We start from the raw sequence: 17,523 nt of genomic DNA, 5'->3' as shown, positions 1-17,523 counted from the left end.
TGTCTCCATGCCCCACCCCCCTCTCTAATACATACTTTAATATCTATGCTCATTCCAAATGTGGAAGTTTTCTCAAAAGTCTATTTAACTGGATTGATTACCTCATAAGGGTAACCCAACTCCCACACTACACCCAACAGGTGCCCCCAAAATCACATGTATCTTTTAAGACTCAACGTAGGTGTTTTCTTGGAATCCTGGGAAAGGTACTACAGTTCTAAGGGCATGACTGCTTGATTCTGGCCACAGAATCAAGTAACTTCAGAGACGAAAAGGAAATTTAAAAAGTATCTATTCTCCTTCCTTCCCTCATGTACCTCATTTTACAGCTATGAACCCAAAAAGACCAACTCCTAGCTATATACTACAAATGTCTTCCGTGCTCCCCAGAGCCGGAGCGGCCTCAGAGAGCAAAAGGAGACCAAGCATCTGCCTCAACAAGGGCAAGGTCAATTTTTATCTCTTTCATGAACTGGTTTCCATATGAGACCTGACTTGGGGAAAAAAAGGATAAGGGTATTTCAATAGCTTAAAAATAAAGTTTGAAGAGTATAGAAAAAACATACTATAATTTTAAGGTTCCAATAGTTAATATCCTCAGTTCTGCCACTAACTTATCTGCTATACAATCTCTCCAGTGCCAAATTCCTTCATTTGTCAAATAAGGAAACTGGATTAGGTGGTCCTGTCCAGAAGCAATATTGAAAAAATTACTTCCATAACAAAGTCCTTTTAAAAGTCCATACTGGTAGAGTGAATGGGCCAAGCAGAAGAACACACATTCCTGTACCACCTAAAAAGCAATAAATTATCTTCCATAAAAAATGACAAGAAGGAACTTCAAACCAATAGTGATGTAAAGAGGGTGGCAATCTTCTCTATAAAAAACATGTTAAATTGGAAAAAAACCAACCATTCAAGAACGCTAGATAATGACCAAAGGCAGACAATTATTCTTTAAAAAAAAAAAAAGCAAAACAAAAAGCTAGAGTTTTCAGTAAGAATGGCAAAGGTCTACGGCCTTCTTGCCTGGGACTGCTCTCAATGTCCACCCCAATCAACTGGAGGGAACTTACATTTTACCAGTATATCTCTGACAGAAAAATTAGATGATTTGCTACTTGCTGTCAAAAGATACGCACTCAATTTGGGACTGGAGGGTGTAGGCAAGAAGGAAAAGGAACAATGAAAATTCATGGTTTGACAGTTAAAGGTGGGAAATTCAAAAGAGAACAAATAGGAAAACACACAGCTTTACTTGCCTGAGGTTGTAGCCCCAATTAGTACAATGGAAAGAAATTTAATAGTGAGATCCAGGAAATAAGGGCTCAGATAAACTCTCACATATCCATGGCCGACTGGGAAATAACATACATACTAGGAGGGGAAGCAGGGTAGGGGACAGGGCAGGAAGAAAGTTCAGCGAAAATCAAAAGCCAAGGAAACTTGAGAACTAGTGGCAACTTTAAATTCAGTTTCTAATACCAGAAATCATGGAAGCCTTACAAATTTAAGGTATCTAAGCATAACCAGTATGGAAATCACTGGCTAACCACTAAGCTACACAGACAAAAGCCGAACTAAAAAATAAAATAAAAAAATAACCTGAGCAGAGACAGCAGGAGTAATCTTTATTTATAGACAACATGATCCTGTATTTAGAAAATCCTAAGTCTCTACAAAAAGAGCTACTAGAACTATTAGATGAACTTGTATCTTAGCAAGGTTGCAGGATACAAAATCAATATTAAAAAACAAGTGTATTTCTAAGTATTAACAAACAACCTGAAAATTAAGAAAATAATTCCATTAACAACAGCATCAAAAAGAATAAAATACCTAAGGAGTAAATTTAACAAAAGAAGTAGAAATTCTATACCCTGAAACTGCAAAATATTATTTAAGAAAATAACCCAGCCAGGTGCAGGTGGCTCACGCCTGTAATCCCAGCACTTTGGGAGGCCTAGGCGGGTGGATCACAAGGTCGGGAGATCAAGACCATCCTGGCTAACACAGTGAAATCCCATCTCTACTAAAAATACAAAAAGTTAGTCGGGCGTGGTGGTCGGCGCCTGTATGTAGTCCCTGCTACTCGGAAGGCCGAGGCAGGAGAATGGCGTGAACCTGGGAGGCGGAGTCTGCAGTGAGCCGAGATCGTGCCACTGCACTCCAGCCTGGGCGATAGAGCAAGACTCTGTCTCCAAAAAAAAGATAATTAGAACCCAAACAAATGGAGAAATACACTATATTCATGATTTCATACTGGAAGACTCAATATTGTTAAGACAGCAACTTCCCCAAATTGAGCTATAGATTCAACTCAATCCATATCAAAACCCCAGCAGAGTTTTTTTAAATTAAAAAGCCAATCCCAAACTTTATAGACAAATGCAAAGGACCCTGAATAGACACAACAACTTTGAAAAAAAAACTTACTCATTTTTTTTTTTTTGTACACAGTAGCCAGCCTCACTTCCCCCCAGCTCACTCCCCCATTACCTTTCCCAGCCTCTAGAAACCATCCTTCTACTCTCTATCTCCATGAGTTCAATTGTTTTAATTTTTAGCTCCTACAGGTGAGAACATGTGATGTTTGTCTTTCTGTGACGGGTTTATTTCATTTAACATAATGACCTCTAGTTTCTTCCATGTTGCTGCAAATGCCAGGATCTTGTTCTTTTTATGGCTGAATACTACTCTATGGTCCATCTGTACATTTTCTTTATTGATTCATCTGCTGATGGACACCTCAGCTGCTTCCAAATCTTGGCTATTGTGAACAGTGCTGCAATAAACATAGGAGTGCAGATTCTTTTCTTTTTGGTATATACTTAGCAGTGGGATTACTGGATCATATGGTAGCTCAATGGTTAGTTTTTTGAGAAACCTCCAAACTGTTCTCCATACGGGTTGGACCAATTTACATTCCCACTAACAGTGTACAAGCATTCCCTTTCTCCACATCCTCGTTAGCATTTGTTATTACCTGTTGTTTTTTTTTAAAAAAAAAGCCGTTTTACGATATGTTATTGTAGGTCTAATTTGCATTTCTCCAATGATCAGTGATATTGAGCATCTTTGCATATACCTATTTGCTATCTGTATGTATTCTTTTGAGAAATATCTATTCAGATCTTTTGCCCATTTAAAAAATCAGATTAGATTTTTTTCCTATAGATTTGCTTAAGCTTCTTATGTATTCTCGTTATTAATCCCTTGTCAGATGGGTAGTTTGCAAATATTTTCTCCCATTCTCTGTGTTATCTCTTTACTTTGCTGACTGTTTCCTTTGCTGTGCAGCAGCTTTTTAACTTGATGTGATCCCATTTGTTCATTTTTGCTTTGGTTGCCTGTGCTTGTAGGGTTTTGGCCCAGTCCAATGTCCTAGAGAGCTTCCCCCAATGTCTTCTTGTAGTAGTTTCTTAGTTTGAGAGCTTAGATTTAAGTCTTTCATGCATTTTGATTTGATTTTTGTATGTGACAAGAGATAGGGTTCTAGTTTCATTCTTTTGCATATGGATATCCAGTTTTCCCTGCACCATTTATTGAAGATACTGGTTTTCCCCAGAGTATGTTCTGGGCACCTTTGTCAAAAAATGAGTTCACTGGAGATGTATGCATTTGTCTGTAGATTGTCTATTCTCTGCCATTAGTCTGTGTCCGTTTTTATGCCAGTGCCATGCTGTTTTGGTAACTATAAGTATGGCTCTGTAGCATAAATGGAAGTCAGGTAATGTGATTCCTCCAGTTTTGTTCTTTTTGCTTAGAATAGCTTTGGCTATTCTGGGTCTTTTTGTTATTCCATATAAATTTTCGGATTGTTTTTTCTAGTTCTGTGAATGTCATTGATATTTTGACAGAAGTTGCACTGACTGCAGATTGCTTTGGGGAGTATGGACATTTTAACACTACTGATTCTTCTTCCAATCCATGAACGGAAAATAGGCTTAGATTTTTTGGCCGTTGTCCTTAATTTCTCTCATCAACGTTTCACAGTATTCATTGTAGAGATCTTTCACTTCTTTGGTTAATTCCTAGATATTTAATTTTATTTGTACCTATTGTAAATGGGATTACTTTCTTGGTTTCATTTTCAGATTGTTCACTATTGACATCTAGAAATGCTCCTGATTTTTGTACATTGGTTTTGTATCCTGCAACTTTACTGAATGTGTTTATCTGTTCTAATAGTTGTTTGGTGGAATCTTTAGGTTTTTCCAAATTTGAGATCAGATCATCTGCAAAGAAGGACTTCTTCCTTTCCAATTTGGATACCTTTTCCTTCTTTTTCTGGTCTGATTGTTCTAGCTAGGACCTCCAGTACTATGCTAAATAACAGTGGTGAAAGTGGGCATCCTTGTGTTCTAGGTTTAGGAGGAAAGGCTTTCAGTTTTTCCCCATTCAGAAAGATAGTAGGTATGGGTCCATCATATATGGCTTTTATTATGTTGTAGTATGCTCCTTCTATAGCCAGATTTTTATGGGTTTTATCATGCAAGTGTTTATCAAATGCATCTTCAGTATCAATTGAAATGATCGTGATTTTTATCTTTCATACTGTTGATATATCATATTCATTGACTTGTGTATGTTCAACCATCCTTGCATCCCTGGGATAAATACCACCTGGTCATGATCTTTTTAATATATTGTTGAATTTGGTTTGCCATTATTTTGTGGAGGATTTCTTCATGAACACTTATCAGTGATACTGGCTTGTAGTTTTCTTTTTTTGATGTGTCTCTGTCTGGTTTGAGTAACATGGCAATACTAGCTTCACAGAATGAATTTGAAAGCATTCTCTCCTTTCTATTGTGCAGAACAGTTTGAGTAGAATTGGTATTAGTTCTTCTTTAAATGTTTGGTAGAATCCAGCAATGAAGCCATCAAGTCCTGAGCTTTCCATTGCTCTAAAACTTTTTATTACTTTAGCTTCAACCTCATCACTTATTATTGGTCTCTTTGAGATCTGGATTTCTTCATGGTTCAATCTTGGTGGGTTGTATGCGTCTAGGAATTTATCTATTTCTTCTAGATTTTCCAAGGGGGATTTATTGGCATACAGTTGCTCACAGCAGCCACTAACGATCCTTTGAATTTCTGCAATATCTCCTTTCCATCTCTGATTTTATTTATTTGGGTATTCTGGTTTTTTCCTTGGTCTAACTAAAGATTTCTCAATTTTATCTTTTCTAAAACACCACCAATTTTTTGATCTTTTGTATATACTTTTTCATTTCAAATTCATTCATTTCTGCTCTGATCTTTAAACTTCCCTGTTAGTACTGCTTTGCTGCATCCCATACGTTTTGGTATGCTGTATTTTTATTATCACTTGTCTCAATAAATTTTTCAATTTCCTCCTTAATTTCTTCATTGACCCACTGGTAATCCAGGAGCATATTGATATACTTTCCATGTGTTTGTATAGTTTCCAAAATTTCTCGTTATTGATTTCTAGTTTTATTCCATTGTGGTCAGAGAAGATGCTTAATATTATTTCAATTTTTGTGAATGTTTTAGACTTGTTTTGTGGCTTAACATATGGTCTCTCCTTGCGAATGTTTCATGTGCTGACAAGCAGAATGTATATTCTGCGGCCATTGGATAAAATGTTCTGTAAATATCTTTTAGATCCATTTGGTCTACAGTGCAGATTAAGTTCAATGTTTCTTTGTTGATTTTCTGTCTTTATCTGTCCAGTGTTGAAAGTGCAGTGTTAAAGTCTCCAGCTATTATTGTATTGGGGTCTCTCTCTCTCTCTTTAGCTCTATTAATACTGGCTTTATATATCTGGGTTCTCCAATGTTGGGTGCATATGTATGTACAATTGTCATATCCTCTTGCTAAAATGACCCCTTTATCACTAGACAGTGAACTTCTTTGTCTCTTCTTAGAGTTTTTGTCTTGAAATATCTCTTGCCTGATATAAGTATAATAACTCCTGCTTTTTGGGTTTCTATTGGCATAAAATATCTTTTTCCATCCCTTTATTTTCAGTCTGTATGTCTTTATAGGTGAAGTATGTTTCTGGTAGGCAACAGATCATTGGGTCTTGTTTTTAATCCATCCACCCACTGTATGTCTTTTGAAGAGTTTAGTCTACTTACATTCAATTATTATTGATAAGGACTTACTCCTGCCATTTTGTTATTTGTTTTCTGGTTGTTTTGTGGTCTTCTCTTCCTTCTTTACTTCCTTCCTGTCCTCCTTTTACGGAAGGTGATTTTCTCTGGTGGTATGACTTAATTTCTTGCTTTTTATTTTTTGTATATCTCTTCTAAGTTTTTTGATTGGAGATTACCATGAGGCTTTCAAATACTATCTTATAACCTATTATTTTAAGCTGATAACAACACTGCTTGTATAAACAAATAAGCAAAAAGAAAACTAATAAAAACTGTACACCTTACATTCATCTCCCCATTTTAAAACTTTCTGTTGTTTTTATTTGTATCTTATTGTACTGTCTATGTCTTGAAAAGTTGTTTTAGTTATTATTATTGACTGGGTCATCAGGGTCTTTTTACTTGACAGTAGTTTTATATACCACAGTTACAGTTCTGTAATATTCTGTGTACTATCACCAATGAGAGTTGTACCTTCAGATGATTTATTGCTCATTAACATCTTTTCCTTTCTGATTGAAGAATTCCCCTCAGCATTTCTTGCAGGGCAGGTGTGGTCCTGATAAAATCTCTCAGCTTTTGTTTGTCTGGGAAAGTCTATTTCTTCTTCATGTTTGAAGGATATTTTCACTGGGCATACTATTATTCTAGGGTAAAAGTTTCTTTCCTTCAGCACTTTTTAAAATATGTTATGCCACTCTCTCCCAGTCTGTAAGGTTTCTACTGAAAAGTCTGCTGCCAGATATATTGAACCTCTATCGTATGTTGTTTCTTTTCTCTTGTTGCTTTTAGAATCCATTTTTTTTTTAATCCTTGACCTTTGGGAATTTGATTATTAAATGCCTTGAAGTAGTCATCTTTTGGTTAAATCTGCTTGGTGTTCTATCATCTTCTTGTAGTTGAATGCTGATATTTTTCTCTAGGTTTGGGAAGTTCTCTAGGTTTGAATAAACTTTGTACCCCATCTCTCTCTCTCTATCTCCTCTTTAAGGTCAATAACTCAGATTTGCCCTCAAGAGGCTTTTTCCTAGATTTTGTAAGTGTGCTTCACTCTTTTGTCTCCTCTGTGTATTTGTAAATAGTTTATCTTCAAGCTTATAACTTTCTTCTGCTTGATCAATTCTGCTGTTGAGACTCTGATGCATTTTCAGTATGTCAACTGCATTTTCAACTCCAGAATTTCTGCTTGATTCTTTTTAATTATTTCACTTTCTTTGTTAAATTTATCTGATAGAATTCTGACTTTCTGAATTCTTGAAAACACACAAACATCCACACAAAAACCTGTACACAAATGCTCATATAGCATTATTCAAAAACTGGAAACAAACCAAATATGCATTAACCGATGAATGCATGAGCAAAATGTAGTATATCTAGAAAATACTGCTCACCAATAAAAAATAATGAGTGACTAATGCATTTTACATAGATGAACCTCAAAAATATTATGGTAAGTAAACAAAACAAGACATATAAGACTATATATTGTATGACTCCTTTTATATAAAATTTATAGAAAAAGCAAAAGTATAGTCAGAAGCCAGACCAGTGGTTGCTGGTGTAGGGGGCAGGAGTGGGGACTAAAAGCAGTCACAAAGGAACTTTGGGGGTGATGGTATTCAGAATGCTTGCTTCTGTCAAATTAATGAGTTAAGAATTGTGTACATTTTCATGTACCCTAAGCCTACAATGCCTGCAGGCAACACCTGGGCTTAATAAACATTAGCACTTTCTCATGGACTACCTGAAGGTCATCTTTGGATCTCCATCAACTTTTAGAATGTCCTTATGAAATTACTCTCTTATTAGGACCTCATAGGGTGCAGGAAACAGTCAACATCCCAGTAACATCTGAGCAGAGAGCTCCCATAATGGTGTACTACTCACTGAGCCTGAATATAATTAGGCAATGACAGAGAATACAAAGAGTAGGGTAGGAAATGAGTAGTCAACAAAAGTAGGAAGTTAGCGAAACCAAGAAGCGGGATATGGACTTTGCTCTGTGATGGACACATGTCAAAGTGGAAGAAACAAAGAACGGAGAGTTAAGTAAATAAGTAAGTTAGACAGAAAATGCATTTTTTTTTTTTCTTTTTCTGAGACAGGGTCTCACTCCGTCACCCAGGCTAGAGTGTATTGATGCGATCTTGGCTCACTGCAACCTCTACCTCTTGAACTCAAACTATACTACTGCTTCAGCCTCCTGAGTAGTTGGGACCAAAGGCATGAGCCACCATGCCTGGCTAATTTTTTATGTTTTGTAGAGACTGGGGTTTTGCTATGTTGCCCAGGTTGGTCTCAAACTCCTGTACTCAAGCGATGCACCTGCCTCAGCCTCCTAAAGTGCTGGGATTACAAGTGTGAGCCATCCCATCCAGCCTGAAAATGCATGATTAATAAGTAAATGGATATTCTAAGTAATAAAAAATGAATGGATGTCTAAAACTGTATGTCTATAGAAACTATTAATGAACATGAATTTACTAGAGAGACTGTCTTTCTTCAAAAGGATCAAGGCTAATGCTAGTAAGCAAGAAGGACCATGATGGTAAGGCAAAAAGGTCCTAGAGCGAATTCTCTAGAGAGAATAAGCAAACCAAAGGCTTTTTTCAACAGCTGAAGAAAAAAAGTTATATTTGGTATAACATGACAAATACAGTTGTATATTTGGTATAGCATAATAGAAAGAATAATTAAAAAGGAATCACGGTAACAGTAAGATTATAGGTTCTATTCCTGGGATCACCTCATAAAAAGATTAAGTTCAAAGTTAAGGGAAAATTCAAAGTAAAAAGAAAGGGGAAGAGGGAGAGGAAGGCTAACAAGCAGAAGTCCTATTTTCAAGAATAGTCATCACTACAAAAAAGATCCTCAAAGCTCGTCTCCTTTACCATTAAATCCTCATGCAAGTGAGTGGCTACAAATCTCATTGTCTCGAAACCATTATCACACAGGTCTTTAAATTTCAGAAATTTAACAGGTATAGCAACAAAAAGAATCAGGCTTTATAGTGTGAAAGAAACAAATATTTCCTTTCATACTGTATCCTTGTTTGACAAAACTAAACACACACACCACATACGTACACACACATATATATACATATATAAAAAACTTACTAAGTAAACTGCCTAACATATCTACATCCAAATCTGTGGGTCTCTTTTGCTTCTGGGCTACTAACTGGCAAAAGTCCTGAGCAGCTCTCACAATATCTGCTTTTCCATCTTCCGGGGACAGCACCTTCACTGCCAAATGGCAATTTAAAACTGGAGGAAAAAACAAACAATGTATTTTAAAAACACTCTCTTACAGGTCTATTTCAAAATCAGTTTTAAGAAATATAAGGTTTAGACCAAAATAAACATACAGTTCTTACAGTAAACAAGAATTGTTTAAGCCCTTCAATTTCAATATCAAAACATACTTAGCTATTCTCCTCTGAAAGGATCTATGCACCCGAAATCATATCCACGTATAAATTTACACACTGCCTTATTTTCAAAGTGTTCAGAATGACTATGTATCGTGACGACATCCTCTAGAAAACAGAAGCTTTACAGGCTAGCTAACAAATTTTCATGCATCTAAAATTTCCTCTATAATTGCAATACAGTTAGCAGTAACACAGAATAAAAGAAAAAATAAAGACTAAGAAAAAACTGTTACAGTGGAATATGCATTGCCTATAGCATACACACCTTTTATCAATTCTACTTCTATAGGAGCTACCTTACAACTGATAGGATTCTCAGATAACACTGCAAAATTCTTATCTACAGACACGCAAATTCTTCCTTGTCCAGCAAAGATTCAATTTCTTCCCTCACGCCACAGAACACCCAGTTGTACCTCTATTTATATATTCATTTCAATATCCCTACAAATGTGTCCATTTTATGGATTTTCTGTGGAACCAGTTAAAAAATTTGCCTGGTTAAATAAAATCCTCACCATGTGTTCACTTTTTACCAAGACTGAGATGGGAAAGTCTAAATCTGATGATTAAAGATGTTGACAATAAAGACTAAGAGAGCAACGTGAATGAATAAATGACAGAGTAACAGAAATTGCCATGAAACATGAAACACACATCTTCCTATGCTACATGTTCAATTATACAGTCATGCTTACCTTGATCATCTTTGTCATTACTATTTGCAAATTCTGGTGAGTATTTTGAACAATCTAGGCCCAGAAGTTCTTGCTGTTGTTTTAAAATTTCATCCATCAATCTGGAATTATTTCTTTTGAAAATACCTTTAAAAAAGAAAAAGGCAAGTAAAACGCAACTAGGTTAATTTTTCCCCTTCAAGTGAATGCTTGCTGTGAAAACAACACTAGATCCAGTACTGAACAAATGTCAAGCAAAGCTGTAATGACTAGTCCTAAACTAGAATCTAAAAGGAAAACATGACAACAAAACTTTGTTAATACAAGAGTCTGCCTTCCAGGAAAAAAAAGAACAGAGGTAACTACTTAAGTAGTGGCATGTGAATATGACAGAAATTTAGACTTAGAAAGGACTTTTAAGAGATCACTTACTTAAAATCTTTGTGGATTCGGAAACTGAGGCCTTTAAGAACTCTTTAAGGTTCTTCTCCAAGAAATTATAAATTGCAGCAGTGGTCTAGAGCCTGTTGTGTTCCTCACTCACAGTCTAATGTACTTTTCTGCAGATTTACTACTTGTATTAAATACTATTGCCTCAATTTGATTAGTTTTTTAAATCATAAGAAGTAATATGGATTACGTAAAAAGTAGAGAACAGAAAAAGTAACAATTTAGTAAATTAAAACAAAGCACAGAAATAAAATACATAAAATACATAGTCCTCTATGCAGGGAAAAGTTAACACTGTTAACTACTGTCATGTTATTGAGAAAGACAAAGGAACTGTGTGACATAAAAGAACAAGTCGTTGACAATTTGCAGAGGCAGCTTTCTAGTGGCCATTGCCTTTTTAATCTTTATCAAATGTTCCTACTCTGTACTCTTAGTCGGGCCTGACTTTAAAGTAGTTCAACAAAATAACTGGGAGAGAGAACACAGGTTAATATACACACACACATATATATATAAAGCTGCTTAAATCTTTTCCTTCAAACCAGTTCTCTTTGTAGAATTTCCAGCTTTTATATATATATATGTGTGTGTGTGTGTGTGTGTGTGTGTGTGTGTATACATTTATATGGCACAGAACCTGCTGGATACACTGTATACAAATGCCAAGTCAGAAGTGTATGTGCAACAGTAGTTACAAAAGTAGTCTCCTTTGGTGAGGAAGGCTTTATAAAATAAGACGAGCTGAGATGAACTCAGAACGTTAAACAGAAGAAACTAGAGAAGATACCAGGTGGGAAAAAATGCTTAAGAAAAAGCATAAGTTTGGAATAAAAAACAGACCAATGCTGCTGATGCAAAGGATATGAAAAAACCGGTAAGAGGACAGTCCTAGTTTTTATCTCATTCTGTCTATCAAATGGATAAGCAACAATTTCTGAGCAATATGGGAATACATAAAAATTTATATCTTTACAAGAATTAACCTGGCAACCACATATAGAAGGGCAAGCAGCAGACTACTGTATTAGTCCATACATACTTTGTTGAGGGGATGAGGGGAAAAAGGATTCACCACAAAGGAAGAATTGAGAGAATACGGTACATGACTGACTTAGAAGTGAATGTAGAAAATTCCATGGCTTTTATCCTAGGTAGCAGAAAATGATAACTTTTTTTTTTTAAGACAGAGTCTCACTCTGTCGCCCAGACTGGAGTGCAGTGGCGCAATCTCGGCTCACTGCAACCTCCACCTCCTGGGTTCATGCGATTCTCCTGCCTCAGCCTCCTGAGTAGCTGGGACTACAGGCTTGCGCCACCATGCCCGGCTAATTTTTTGTATTTTTTTAGAAGAGATGGGATTTCACCGTGTTAGCCAGGATGGTCTTGACCTCCGGACCTCATGATCTGCCCGCCTCGGCTTCCCAAAGTGCTGGGATTACAGGCGTGAGCCACCACACCTGGCCAATAACATTTTTAAAAGTTGAAAATTCAACAAAGAGAAGTGGTTGGAAGGAAATTGGATAAGTTCGGTTTTAGACAGCTGATGATAGAAAATTTAGGTGGGGATTACTATAAAAGTGATTAAGAGGGATGACACAGAAGGAGTTCAAGAGAGGTCATATAAGCACCAATGTGAGTAGGGATCTTATCTGTTTTGCTCACCCGGGCCAACCACAGTATCTGGCATAGAGCAAACAATAAATAAATGTCTGCTGAAAGAATATGGGAGCTCAGAAACTGAGACACAGATATATACTTGGGAATCATCCTCCTTAATGTGGGAGAGCCAAATACACAAGAATCACGATTAGTAAGATTTCAAATATAAGTAGGTATATATAGAGAAAAGTAGAAGGCTAAGATGGCACTACATATGAATGCCCACAATTATTATGAAAGTCTAAAATCCTAAGACTCTAAGTGTGGAAATATAAAAGTGAACATTTTGAAACAGCCATATCCAGAACAAGATTAATAAAAAAAAAAAAAAAAAACACTAAATATTAGCAAAATTTTTAAAGGAAGGTGATTAATATCAGGAACTATCTGAATGGCAATCTTTAGAACAGTAATACTTGTGGAGTAATGCAGAAGTGTAGGATATAATCATAATCCCCAAATCAATCATAAAATTCACATGTATGATAGAAAAAGCACATATTCCAAAACAGCATATAAAATACATGATGCCGGCTTATAAATTTTACAAGATTTCACAAGTTAGACCACACTTTGGTCTGTATTGTACGTATAAATTGTGGAAGTCATATGAATTTCAAAAATTTCTTAATTTAACAATGGCCTGGGTGCCAGTGGCTCTCACCTGTAATCCCAGCACTTTGGGAGGCCAAGGCAGGAGGAACACTTGAGGCCAGGAATTAGAGGCTAACCTGGGCAACATAGCAAGACCTTGTCTCTACAAAAAAAAAAGTTTTCAAATTAGCTGGATGTGGAGGCACACGCCCTTAGTCTCAGCTATTCAGGAGGCCTAGGTGGGAGGATTGCTTAAGCCCAGGAGTTCAAGGCTGCAGTGAGCTATGATCATGGCACTGCACTCCAACTTGAGCACTACAGAGACTCTTTCTCTAAAGCAAATAAAACAAACAAATGTAAAAATCTCCATAACACTCCAGCCAGGACATATAAGTTTATTAAAAATAAAATGGTAAATGACTCCCTTTCCCATAAAAACTAAGATTTGTTCATTTTAATAGTGTTGGGTAATACTAGGAAAGCCTGCTTTGTCTATTTACATCATACCAATCCCTTCCTTTGATACTCTTTTTAAAAACCCAGCCTTCAGTTCTCACCAATTTGTTCATATTTACCTTAGCCTCCAGATTAAAATGGTAAATCTTTTCAGGAACTCTTGCCCTCTTCAAAGCAATGGATGACAATCTTATCACCAGAATATTCACTACCTCTCCTCAATCTTTATTCTTCCCTCCTCAGTTTTTCTGAAGCATTACCATTAATGACCACCATGCTTCCTTCTCAAAATTCTATCTTTATCCCACCTTGCCTCAATGTTCTCTTCCTGATTCAACACGTAACCTGGCTCCTTGAATGGCCCACTCTCACTTTCCACTGAATCCTCTTCTTCTTTTCACCCTAAATAAAGATTATTCCTCAGGGTTCCCGTCTCAGCCCTCTCTTTCTGTCCATGTGCTCCTTCTTTTCTGATTCTTACTCACAAGACGTGAAAACAAAAAAAGCCCAGACAAAAATAGGTGAGGTAAAATTTGGGGTGCAAAAATTTAAGGGGGTGCTGAAAAAAGCTCAGTAATTAAGACAACGAATAACAATGCAGTATCTTTAAAAATTAAAATGCCAAAGTATCCACGATGAAGAAAACATTAAAATTTTAAGTAGAAACAGGATCATTTGGTTCCTAACATTTCTAGTTCATTCAAACATCTAATTCTACCTTGAAGTTCTGTAGGCACCTGAGAGTGAACAAAGCCAAACCTTGGTGGCTTATCTAATAAAGCTAGCTCTCAGAACACTTCTATGACATCAAGGTTAGAAAATAAATTAAAAGGAGCAGGACTTTAAGTGTATAACTTATATGCACTTAAGAACAAGACTGGAAGAGGACAACCAAAATGAGAACAGTAAATGTATAGGCGTAGTAGGACAGCAGGTGATTTAAAATCATAACCGCTATAAAGTGGTTTATAATAATAAAAAAAAAAAAGCTCTCCTTCTTGATGCTCTATTTCTAAAAAAGGCATCAGTATCTGCCCAGTCACCCAGGCATCCTCTCTACTCTCCCATTATCACTCCCGAAAGCCCTACTAATTATGCTAAGCCCATATACTCTTTTACAGCAATGTTTCCTATATCCATATTCCTTTCTGTCCATTGCCCACACAGTTCCCAGCCATTGTGCTGTTCTTTATTATATATATACATACATATTTTTAAGAAACAGTGTCTCACCCTGTCATCCAGGCTGGAGTGCAGTGGGACTATCACAGCTGACTGCAGCCTCCAGCCTCTAGGCTCAAGTGATTCCCCTGCCTCGGCCTTCTGAGTAGCTGGGACTAGAGGTGCATACCACTGTGCCCAGCTACGTTTTTTATTTTTGTAGAGACAGGGTTTTGCTTTGTTGACCAGGCTGGTCTCTAACTCCTGGCCCTCAAGTGATCCTTCCTCCTCGGGCCTCAAAAAGTGTTGGGATTACAGGCATGAGCAACCAACCCAGCCTACTTCCTTATAATATTATAAGCAACTTCTGTGGGCGTTCCTGCCCCCTTCTATTAAGTACTGCTAGCTTCAACACCAGATTTATTCAATCCTGGCACATTCCAACTTCGGTATCTTAAATGGTTCCTAAAATGCCTAGTGTATTAAGAAAAAACTGCTCAGTCCAACATTAACATTCCAGCCTATGTTTCCAGGCTTGTTGAACACAAATCAAATGAAGTTTTCCATTTCTCAATAATACTTTAGCCCCACAAATTAGAATTGCCTATGTTCCTCAAAAACACATGGAGTGACTCCAACCTCTATCCTTTATGCCACTTCCCCAAGCCCAGGCCTATTAAATTCTCCTAATTCTTCATAGGCCAGCTGAAATGTCACTTACCTTCAAGAGGCCTTTCCCAATTCCCCAGCCAGATGTGCCCCATTCCTCCTCTGACTTACCCTCACTCTCAACCCCTCCATGTACACTCATTTAAAATTGTTAATAAACTAATATTCTGTTTTTTATTATAGCTTAAATCTCTCCACCCTCCCCTCGACTAAACTGTAGTCTTATTTGTGAATGTGTATCTTACTCATCTCTTTTCCCATATTTTCCATATAGCAGTTCAATGTTTATTTAATCAGCTGAATTACCAAAGTGCCGCTTAACAACAATGAAACATAAAGGAACATGTCACTGAATGGAATTTTTCTTAGGTTTCCAGGAACATGCCACAAAAAAAGCAGACACTTCCTTATTGCACATAGGCAGAAGTTCCATTAAAAGGAAAGAATATTCACTTTGGGAGGCTGAGGCGGGCAGATCACGAGGTCAGGAGATCGAGACCATCCTGGCTAACACAGTGAAACCCCGTCTCTACTAAAAATACAAAAATTTTAGCCCGGCGTGGTGGCGGGCACCTGTAGTTCTAGCTACTCGGTAGGCTGAGGCAGGAGAAGGGCGTGAACCTGGGAGGCGGAGCTTGCAGTGAGCCGAGATGGTGCCACTGCACTCCAGCCTGGGTGACAGAGCAATACTCCGTCTCAAAAAAAAAAAAAAAAAAAAAAAAAACAAGGAAAGAATGTTACAGAGAGACACAATTACAAAACGTCTCTTATAAAGACTTTCATACAGTTATTGGAACAGAATCTTTGTCTTGGCTGATTTGGATGCAGAAATGAAATTTAAAGGTATGGTTTCTGAGAATTGCTATGAGTGTAGATAAGACCCTATGGGCAAGATAATTCCCAATAACTCATAACTTGACCCCCACCCAGAAATCTGATTATACGTAATCACAAGCAATATTATCAGCTTACACTTTTCTTCAGGATTCAATGTCTACACACACACACACACACACACACACACACACACTCTTCACATGATACACAAGAAATATAAGATATAAGGTTGGCTTTGACTAAAACAGGCAATTCCCCTAGTAATATCATAGTATATGCACAGATTCTTTTTCTCATATTATAATTCACCTAATTCATCCTGTTTCCCTTCTAGAATCTAAACTAAAGCCAAAATAATAAACTATTATGAAAGCTATTTTATGTAAAAGGAAGCTAAGGTCATATTCACTCAGAAATAACTGATTAAGGGAAAACACTTGAAAATACTCAAATTTTCAAGAAAACAGTATTTTACAGAATTATATAGTATTGCGCCTCAAGAATCACTTTATCACATCCTTTTACAGGTGACGAAATAAATCCAGAAAGGTCAAGCAATTGTCTTTGGCAAGCATCTACAAATTCGGCCTGAAATCCAGGGATCCCTCTAATTATTCCGTTCAGTTACTATTTCTAACTCTGATAAAGGAACAATACTAAACTCCACCATACAATTAAATTTTGACCTCCCTTCCAAAAAAGTTGAATTTTATAAAATAAATACAACCTATCTTTTAATAAATGAGCAGTATTTTTCAAAAAAAACTAGGACTAGAGCTTATTTTCTTGAAATGGAGTCTCTCTCTCTCACCCAGGCTGGAATGCAATGGTGCGATCTCGGCTCACTGTAACCTCCACCTCCCGGGTTCAAGTGATTCTCCTCACTCTAGAGCTCTTTTTTAAAAGCCTTTTAAGGAGGTTTCACGGGGCAAACAGATACTTGAATTCTTTAGGAGTAACTTGGGAATCTAAAATAAGTTTTTGCAATAACGACTTAAAGAATTTTACTTTACGTTTTGTTGTTTTAAAATTGATATTTCATGTACTCTCAATTTCCCAAATGTAAACTGCATGAAATATAAGAAAAAAGTTAAATGGGCGGGGCATGGTGGCTCATGCCTGTAATTCCAAACACTTTGGGAGGCTGAGATGGGAGGATCACTTGAGGTCAGGAATTTGAGACCAGCCTGAGAAATGTAGCAAGACACTGTCTTTATAAAAAAAAGATTAGCCAGGCATGGTGGCTTGTGCCTGTAGTACTACCTACTCGGGAGGCTCAGGCAAGAGGATCGTTTGAGGCCAGGAGTTCAAGGCTGCAGTTAACTATGATCGCACCACTGCACTCCAGCCTGGGCAAAAAAGTAAGACCCTGTCTCTAAAAAACAAGAAAGAAAAGATATATCAAATAGTCATTTATGACAAAACACGCACAAGAAAATCTTCAATTTCC

The 17,523-nt window shown here is 36.9% G+C and overlaps 1 protein-coding gene across 1 annotated transcript in view; it reads right to left on the bottom strand.

Annotated features, from left to right (window-relative positions):
- Positions 1 to 17,523, bottom strand: part of NUS1 (NUS1 dehydrodolichyl diphosphate synthase subunit) — a 34,821-nt gene that overhangs the window by 7,065 nt on the left and 10,233 nt on the right. Inside the window, exons 2-3 of the mRNA XM_010353242.2 lie at positions 10,266 to 10,391; positions 9,251 to 9,400 (exon numbers count right to left, since the gene is read on the bottom strand). Coding sequence (XP_010351544.1) covers positions 9,251 to 9,400; positions 10,266 to 10,391 — 276 coding nt within the window. The remainder of the gene's footprint in view (positions 1 to 9,250; positions 9,401 to 10,265; positions 10,392 to 17,523) is intronic.

The sequence above is a fragment of the Rhinopithecus roxellana genome, chromosome 4, assembly GCF_007565055.1.
Source record: "Rhinopithecus roxellana isolate Shanxi Qingling chromosome 4, ASM756505v1, whole genome shotgun sequence".
Classification (NCBI taxonomy): Eukaryota; Metazoa; Chordata; class Mammalia; order Primates; family Cercopithecidae; genus Rhinopithecus; species Rhinopithecus roxellana.
Note: the sequence above shows the minus strand (reverse complement) of the source record. Positions and strands in the feature narration are given on the sequence as shown.